The sequence below is a fragment of the Sturnira hondurensis genome, unplaced genomic scaffold (genome assembly GCF_014824575.4).
Source record: "Sturnira hondurensis isolate 20B ecotype Veracruz unplaced genomic scaffold, ASM1482457v3 Scaffold0016284, whole genome shotgun sequence".
Taxonomy (NCBI): domain Eukaryota; kingdom Metazoa; phylum Chordata; class Mammalia; order Chiroptera; family Phyllostomidae; genus Sturnira; species Sturnira hondurensis.
Window position 1 is genome coordinate 430821 of NW_028088915.1, and position 9805 is coordinate 440625.

The following is a 9805-nucleotide window of genomic DNA, read 5'->3' on the forward strand; positions in this document are numbered from 1 at the left end:
GCAGGGGATGCATGAGAGAAGCAACCATACATTGACGTTTCTCTTCCTCTCTCCTTCCCTTCCCCTCTAAAGATAAATAAGTAAATATTTTTTAAAAGTAGGTAACCAGCCCTGGCTGGTGCAGCTCAGTGGATTGAGTGCAGGCTGCGAACCAAAGGTTCACCAGTTTGATTCCCAGTCAGGGCACATGCCTAGGATTGCAGGCCAGGTCTCCAGCGTGGGCTACATGAGAGGTAACCACACAGTGATGTTTCTCTTCCTCCCTTCCTCTCTCTCTAAAAATAAATAAACAAAATCTTTACAAAAAAGAAGTAACCAGATAAAATGTTTCAAGTTCAGATGCAGCAAGGCTCTAGTAGGTATAGATATGTAGAGAAGGGGGAAGGACCATTATCAGTGATAACTTTTAAATTCACTTCCTTTAGCACCCTACACATAACAGTAGAATTTGGACAGTAGGGGAAGGACCATTATCAGTGATAACTTTTAAATTCACTTCCTTTAGCACCCTACACATAACAGTAGAATTTGAATTTCCTGATTCCCTACTCTGAATCCCCACATGTATCTCTCCAATGGCTCTCAGTATTTTCTCTACATGAAGAAAATTCATTACAGTTAATCCTCTACATGAAGAGCTACTTATAGAAAGGTGCGCTTACCTTTTTATTGTCCATAACGGATCACAAAAGTCACAGGTAGTTTAAATAATTCAATTTGGGGAAGTCATTACTCTAGCAAGAACCTTTAATCAGGTACTAAATATGAGGGGAGATAGTGATATAGACATACCTCATTTCATTGTGCTTCACAGATGGTGCATTTTTTACAAATAGAAGGCAAAGAGACCATCCACCAACAGTATCTCTGAGGTATGCCTATATTACAGATTATAATGTATGTGAGCTAAAACACCAAGTGGTCCTTCAAACTAAATGTCTCACTACTACCTATGCTAAAATGTTTGATTTTACTTCTCTTCTTTAAGGACAGTATGCATAAGGTTAATTGATTAAAAATACAGAGTACAAGATAGTTTATACCTTTCAAAAGTAAGACATTTTTACATAAAGGCTCAGATCACTAACACAATGGATAAAGTCTTTTGCCTACTGAAGTCTAACACAGCAATGTCAAAGATTTTCAAGCAAATCTAAAAAGCAATTTATAGGTTTTTTAAAGTTTTTTTACTTGATTTTTAAATCAAGACAAAAATCCTCTTGGAAATCACAAAATTTTAATAATAAAGAGGAAGGGGGAAAAGTATGTCTGAGATGTAACACAATTTTTAAAACATGTAATGCTGAGACTAATACAGCTAAATATCACTAAAGTGTACATTTATATTCATAATTCCTTATTAGAATTACTATGTAGAAAAAATACTCTGGGGGAGCACAAATAGCTATGGAGCTAGTTACCCTTACTTTGTATACTACCTGTAAGAAATTCATGAATTTATTGCCAACCCCAAGTCAAAAGTAGCAAATTAGCTATTCAGAGGCTATCTGTACACAGTGAAATCAAAGAAGAGTAAAAGTTGCCAGCCTAACAGCAAAGTAAGCAAAGAGGGAAATGAAAAGTAAGTAGACTGAAGAATTCATAAAGCCAAGCAGTCTGAGACTACTAAGGAGGGCAAGTTCCTCACTTGTCTCAGTGGCTTCATTATGTTGTAGCATAGTGGGTTTTCAACCAGTGTGCCACAAGAATTTTTAATACATGCAATACCTAACCTCTTTTTCCTTAGATTATCAAATTAAAAATATGTCAACAGCCAGCACAACAACAGCCATCTGGTGTGAATGAATCAAAATTATCAAACTTTTTTCTTTGTTGTTAGATTGGCAAAAAATGTAGTTCTTGGTGTATGTGTGCCAGGAGATAAAAAAGGCTGAAAATCACTGTTCCGGCATTAACACAGTGATTAACCCTCATGGTGTGAAATCTTAGTTATCAAGTAAATAATGCTCCTCAGTTTGTTCAAAAACCATCGTGATAGCATTTGGAAAGGCTTTTTATCTAAAAGTTGTGGTTCTACACAATATTTCATTTCTCCTAGAAAGAAAATGAAAATTTTGCTCTAATTCATACCAAATTATTTTATGCCTTCTTTATTAAGCTTCCTATCAATATCAGTGGATTAATGTTTCCTTATTTTTTATCTAATAACCAGTACAAAACCATAAGATTAGGCAAAATAAAAAAATTTCCATTCTTCTTTACATTTTATTTTAAAAGTATCAAGTTAACTACATTAAAGTAGTTGACATGCTATTAGCATGTAATATTTGGTACCCATAACTGAGAGCATGTATCTGTTTGGGGGTTCTTAAACCTCAAGCACTAAATATTTATAAAATAAAAATTACTAAAATTAAATGGTATGGTCACTCAAACATGCAAAGTTAATTTTAAATTGAGGGTTTTTAACTTTGTGGTTTCTTAATTTATCATTAAGTAATCAGAGTCCTTATATTAGCAGAAATGAAGGTAAAGACGTATCAAAATCCTCCTATCACCACTACTCCCACCCATGATGATGAGAATGTGATGATCCATGATGGTGACATTGTGATTGTTCTGAGTTGATATAATTCTCAAAGAATATCTCTTAAAACAATCTAGAAAGGTTTATAGGGGTTAATATTAATATCATAGCTATAAAATGACAGAAAAAATTGGTCTAATTTCTAGTTAAGTATGCATCTACCACTTGTCAATTAATTCAAATGGAAATCTAAATACAATGCATTGTCTTAACTTGGTTGTTACACAGTAAGACCATGCACCTTTGATCCAAAGTAATGGTTCTTAACTAGGCATGTAGAAGCCTGCATGATGATGAATCTGCACTCATTTGTTCACTTTCAACTGACCTTAATCAAAAGCAAATCTGAAAGATCAGCAATACTGTGGAAAACTGTGGAACTAAGTGGCTCTTACATATACTGCCAATGGGCAAGATCCATCACAAACTACTAAACTCAGTTCAAAATCTTAATTATGCACTTAAAAAAACCCAAAAAGCAAAACCTTGCAGTGGTTAGGCCTATTCACTTAGGTATTCAACAGTCTTCCAACTCACCACCAAAAGTGAAGTTCTACCTAGTATCTCACATTTAAAATGACTAAATAGCTTTCTGGGTATGTAATCTCATCTATTTGGTACTAGTTACTAACCAGCCACAAGTCTGTTTCTGGACTGGTCAAACATAAGAAGCATTAAGAATTGAATATTCTCCAACAGTAGCCAAAAATCACTCTAAAAAGAGAAATGACGGGCCAGAAAAGTGTCATTCTGGTTCCTAACAACTTTCTCTTAAAAAATTAGGCAAATGTAAGTTCAATAGTTTTCTCTTGTCTACAGAGACATAACAGTTAATTTGGGGTGTTATCTAAAATACATATATATTAATTTGATCCTGAGAGGTAACATACTTCATCAAATTTGAAGTGGTGGGTTACAGTAAATGATTCAGGACTTTGAGGTCAGATTATATAGGATTCACAATATAAAATCAGTGTAATCTTGTTAAAAGGAAATAGCCCAAAGTCAGAACTACAAATTTCAAAAAAATTGATAATGAAAATGGTCCTCTCTTCAAATGGAATTCTTTTACAAGATGAATAGTCTTATTTTTTTTAAGAGAGAGAAGTACAATATACAACACACCTCCCTGCACTATTTGCAGAATACTATTATCTCATAAGGTCTCTAAGCAGACACCCAAGAAAATAAATTTATCACGGTATTAGGAACACCGCCATTCACATTCTGCTTGTATTTTGTTACTGATTTAACTTCTAACTTCCTAAAGACCAAAGTAGTAGAGAACTTGACCTCCAGCAACCCAACACCAATATTTCTTATGGGAAAGCAATGAGAAGAGACAATGGAGGCAAGCAACAGACCAAACAAAAGAAAAAAGATGGCAAAGTTTAGGTGAGAAAGCATTTGATAGGCAAGTTTAGAGAAAACTCATTTCCAATTCTGCAGATGCTCAGTAAGTGAAATTGCAGGGTGATTAGAAAAAATGAATAATGCTTCTCATTTGGAGTGGGGGAGGGGGAAAAGAACACTAAGGTTCTTCAAAAATTCAAGTTAATCAAACTCTAACAATTACAATACAGTAATTATCCAAGACTTGTCACAAAATCCTTTATCTTTGGCAGCCAAAGACTGACTAGTAGTGGTTGATGGCTAAATAGGAAATGTAACTGAGTGTGGCTTCCACCCTCCCCCACTCTGCCTTTTCCGTTTCCACTCGGGAGAGGCCATCAACCCATAAGGAAGGTGGGAGGGCAATTCCTCAAACCTAGCTTTTTGGGGTCTTTTCTGTAGTAGAGTGAAACTCATTTTCCACTCACTTTATTTCGCCGTCGCTGCTCATGAAGTCACATACTTGACTTGGTTTTGCATTTCTTCGTCTTTGCTTCCACAGTTAGAGTCGACCCACTCGGCCCTGCGCGGTCGCAGGCCCATACCCCGTGCAACATGCCTCTCGCAACCAGCCCAACGCCCTTCCCTCGACTCCCCTCCAAAAACGTACGAAAAGACGAGATACTGTACCCACTAGGGGACCCTGAGGAGCAGACCGAGGTTCACGCGGCCCGTCCCCCAGACACCCCTCCCTCGCACCCGGCCTGCACGCCCTCCCCGGCTCCTTGGCCGTTGTCGCCCCCGCCGCCAGAAACTCTGGACTCACCGTCAGGCCGGTGCCCAGCACGATCACGTCGTACTCCTCATTCATGGCGGGGCAGGCGCGGACAGAAGCCCAGAGAAAAGAGAAAGCTCAGGATGCTAGGGGACAGTGGTTATGTGGCCACTCCGAGGATGCGGGGAAACACCTCAGGCCGGTTTCGGGACCGAGACCAAGGGAAGTCAGGAGCAGAGGTAAAGCTGGAAAGGAGGGAGGCCAGCCGCCAACCCAAGCGGAAAAAGAAGAGCTGAGCACTGTAGGGGGGGGCAGGCGGGCGGTGACCCGGACCTCCGCAGCCGGGCGGGGCTCGAAGGAGGTGCCCGGAGGGCCGTCCATCACACGCTTCCCATTCTCTCATTGGCCACCTCCCCACCGCCGGTCCAACCTTCTTCCTTTCCGAGCTCTCGCGAGACATCCCTCCGTTGGATTCCGGTGCTGCGCCGGGCTTGTTGTGATCCCAGAGCGAAAGTATCCCATCGACGACCCTGAAGGGCTAGCGAGGAATGGTGCCGGTGGCAGCAGAGTGACTGTCCAGTTCTTCACTCTCGCCGCTGTGTGGCAGCCGACGCCGCAAGACGCCATTGGACTTTGAGCCTGCACCGGCCACGTGGACCGGAACCCTCCGGCGGGGTCTAAGTGGGTGTGGACGCGCGAGAAAAACGGGCAGCAACCTTGGGTTCAGGCCCTCCCACTCGGGAGGTTATGTAAAGTGGCCTGAAACCCGCTGCTGGGGCTGGTGGCCGCTTGCCCGCCCCCTGCCATCGATACCTTTAGTGGCACGTAGTCTTACCATTTTCAACTTGTTTGGTTTTTCTTTCCCGCCTGCCTCTTTTCCAAAGGGAAGAGAGCCCGACACGTTTTAAGGAATTCAGAACACGTATTTTTTAAAATCTTGTTTCCAGCCTCTGTCGTTCTTGCTTGGTTTTGCCCTGTGTGCAGCCTTAGGAATTTTACAAGAAAAAGACTAACCTTTTTTATTTTACTGATTTTTTTTTTAGAGAGCGAGAGATACGGATTTATTGTTCCACTTATTTATGAATTTATTGGTTAATTCCAGTATGTGCCCTGACTGGGACAGAAACCTCAACCTTGGATGTCAGAAGATGCTCTAACCAATTTAGCTACCTGGCCAGGGCAGCCAACCTGCTTATAAATTGTAACTCTTAGCATAAATAAAGGGAAGGCCACATTTAACTAGGAATTAAGTTTGTGCCTAATGAGAGCTATAATGTAAACCAATTATAAAAATAGTAGCTGATCAGTACATGAATAAGTTTAGGCCATGAGCGTAGAAGGAAAGTTACCCTGTTGGCCTTCCATGTCCTCTACCCCTGTCCCAACCCACCCCAATTACACACACCTTTTTTTTTAGATGTGAACAGAGGCTTGTGTTCTCATAGAGAATAGACCTAATAGAGGTCTATACAAGTAATTTTGTTAAAAGCCTTCCCAGCCAGTGTTTTCAGCTTGCATATTCAGCAGCAAGAGTTGGTATTTTCTTAAAGATTTACTCTCAAATGCAGCTGGAGAAGAGCTGCTATTCAAGGCAAAGCTTGGTAGACAGAACTGCCTTCCTTCGTGTTTAAGTCATTCAGATTCAGGAAAGAATGTAATAACTTTCTGCAATGTTCACCCCATACAGAGAGTATAAGGAGGTATGTTACATTGAACAATGGATCCTTCTTGAGGAGAGGGGAAACAGTTTACATTTACATACAACTTTAAGTGGATTTGTATTTGTTAGTGACCAAATGAGTTTTTAATTTTTGTATTTATTGATTGAGTTTTAGGAGGGAGAGGGGGAGAGAGAGAGAAGCATCTGTTTGTTCCACTTATTCATACATTCATTGGTTGATTCTTGTATGTGCCCTGACAGGGAATCAAACCTGCAACCTTGGTGTATCCAGTGCTCCAACCAACTGAGCTAATGGGTCAGGGTCTTAATTTTTGTAAGTAGACAAAAGTCAAGTGCAAAGTTTATTAGCCTGCTGAACACATTATGTAACAGTGTAACTGATTTTTCTGTTGGCTAAACAGATAATGGGTTAAGAAGGTCCTGCTGTTCCTCCCCAAGTAAACAGGAATGTGTATATATGTATATATATTATATATGTACATGTGTATATGTATAATATATGTGTATATATATATTATATATATATATACACATATATAAAGCAAATTTATTTCTTACAGTTCTGGAGACTAGGAAGTATAAATCACATTGTGTCTGGCCCACTTCCTGGTTTAAGTTATCTTCTCACTGTGTTCCCACATGGCAGAAGGGGCAAGTGATCTCTCTGGGGATGCTTTTGAAAGTGTGTGTGTGTGTGTATGTGTGTGTATCTATCTCCCATTTTTATTTATTAATTTTTATTGTTAATTCAATTACAGTTGTGCCCATTACTCTTTCCTGCCCTACCCACCTCCACCTCCCACATTCAGTCCTGCCCCTCACCCCACCCCACCCCACCCCACCCTTTGTCTTTGTCCAGGGGTCCTTTAAACATGTTCCTTGAGTTGACTCTTCTCTTTCTTCTCCTGTTATTCCCCCTCCTCCTCCTCTTTGGTCATTATCAGTTTGTTCTTTATTTCCAAGTCTCTGGTTCTATTTTGCTTACTTATTTGTTTTGTTGATTAGATTTCACTTACAGGTGAGATTATATAGTATTTGTCTTTGACTGCCTGGCTTATTTCACTTAGCATAATACTCTCTAGTTCTATCCATACTGTCAAAGGGTTAAGAGCACCTTTCTTTCTGCTGCTTAGTGTTCCATTGTGTAAATGCACCACAGTTGCTGAAACACCAATTCAAAAGAACCTATGCACCCTAGTGTTCATAGCAGCATTATTTACAATAGCCAAGTGCTTAAGAACAGCCTAAGTGCCCATCAATAAATGAGTGGATATTTTATTTATTTATTTTATTTATTTTTAATAAGTTTATTTTTTGTAGTATTTTTTCCATTACCATGTCTCATCTTTATACCCTCCCTATATTTTTGAACTGACACAAAATACTGACTCTTAAAAAAAAAAACCCTGACAATAACGAGCATTTTTTGCATTTTTTACATTTTTCCCATCAGCCTCTGAATGTTGAGGCTTTTTAAAAATGTCAGCATTGCCTTGGCTGGTGTGGCTCAGTGGGTGAGCACTGGCCTGAGAATAAAAGGGTCACAGGTTCAATTCCCACTCAAGGCACATGCCTGGGTTGTGGGCCAGGTCCTCAGTCCCCAGTAGGGGGCACGTGACAGGCAACCACACACTGATATATCTCTCCTTCCCTTCCCCCCTGTCTAAAATAAATATTTTTTTCAAAAACTTTAAAAGAATATCAGCATAAATAAGTGGCACAACAAATTGATGTTTCTCTAAATTCAATAAATAAAATTTCAAAATGGAGAGAGAGAAGGGCAGAGAGAGAGAAACATTGATTTGTTGTTCCACTTATTTATGCATTCATTGGTTGATTCTTTTATGTGCCCTGACCAAGGATCAAACCCACAACCTTGGCATATCGGGACAATGCTCTAACCAGCTGAGCTACCGGGCCAGGGCCATGTTAGCAAGTTGTTTTTTTAAATATGTTTTATGGATTATGCTATTAGAGTTGTCCTAATTTTTCCCCCTTTGTCCCCTTCCTCTTACCACTGTCCCCACCGGCTTTCCCTCTCTTAGTTCATATCCACGTGTCATACATATAAGTTCTTTGGCTTCTCTATTCTCTGCTATTCTTAACATCCCCCATCTATTTTGTACCTACCATTTATGCTTCTTAATCCCTGCTCCTTTTTCCCCATTCTCTTCCTTTCCCCCTCCCAGCTGATAACCCTCCAAATCATCTCCATACATATGATTCTGTTCCTGTTCTGGTTGTTTACTTAGTTTGTTTTTTAGAGTTAGTTGTTGATAGTTGTGAATTTGTTGCCATTTTAATGTTCATAGTTTTGGTCTTATTTTTGTTCAATAAGTTCCTTTAGTATTGCATGTAATAATGGCTTGGTGATGATGAACTCCTTTAGCTTTACTTTGTCTGAGAAGCACTTCATCTGCTCTTCGGTTCTAAATGATAGCTTTGCTGGATAGAGTTATCTAGGTTGTAGGTCCTTGCTTTTCATCACTTTGAATACTTCTTGCCAGTCCCTTCTAACCAACAAAGTTTCTTTTGAGAAATCAGCTGACAGTCTTATGGGAACTCCTTTGTAGGTAACTTTCTGCTTTTCTCTAGCTGCTTTCAAGATTCTCTCTTTATCTTTAACCTTTAGCATTTTAATTGCACTGTGTCTTGGTGTGGTCGTCTTTGGGTCCAGCTTGTTGGGAGTCTTCTGTGGTTTCTGGACTTATATGTCTATTTCCTCTGCCAAATTAGGGAAGGTTTTTTTTTTTCATTATTTTTTCTTTTTGTTGTTGTTGTTTATTATTTATTTTTATTTTTATATTTTATTGATTATGCCATTACAGTTGTCCCACTACCCCCCTTCATTCCCTCTACCCTGCACACCCCTCCCCCACCATTCCCCCCTTTAGTTTATGTCCATGTGTCACAAGTTCTTTAGCTTCTACATTTCCCCTACTATTTTTGCCCTCCTCCCTGTCTATTTTCTACCTACCGTCTATGCTACTTATTCTCTGTACCTTCTCTCCACTTCTCCTCCTCCTCCTTCAACTCCCCTGTTGCTAACCCTCCATATGATCTCCATTTCTATGGTTCTGCTCCTGATCTAGCTGTCCTCTTAGTTTGCTATTGTTTTAGGTGTGGTTGTTAATAACTGTGAGTTTGCTGTCCTTTCACTGTTCATATTTTTATCTTCTTTTTCTTACATAAATCCCTTTAACATTTCATATAATAAGGGCTTGGTGATGATGAACTCCTTGAATTTGACCTTATCTGAGAAGCACTTTATCTGCCCTTTCATTCTAAGTGAAAGCTTTACTGGATGGAGCAATCTTGGATGTAGGTCTTTGGATTTCATGACTTGGAATACTTCTTTCCAACCCCTTCTGGCCTGTAAAGTCTCTTTTGAGAAATCAGCTGACAGTCTGATGGGAACTCCTTTGTAGGTGACTGTCCCCTTATCTCTTGCTGCTTCTAGAATTCTCTC

The 9805-nt window shown here is 39.6% G+C and overlaps 1 protein-coding gene across 1 annotated transcript in view; it reads right to left on the reverse strand.

Moving 5' to 3' along the window:
• The window catches only part of GDI2 (GDP dissociation inhibitor 2), a 34661-nt gene extending 29355 nt beyond the window's left edge, over positions 1-5306 (reverse strand). Inside the window, exon 1 of the mRNA XM_037065905.1 lies at positions 4707-5306. Coding sequence (XP_036921800.1) covers positions 4707-4751 — 45 coding nt within the window. The 5' untranslated portion in view covers positions 4752-5306. The remainder of the gene's footprint in view (positions 1-4706) is intronic.
• Positions 5307-9805: the final 4499 nt, after the last annotated feature.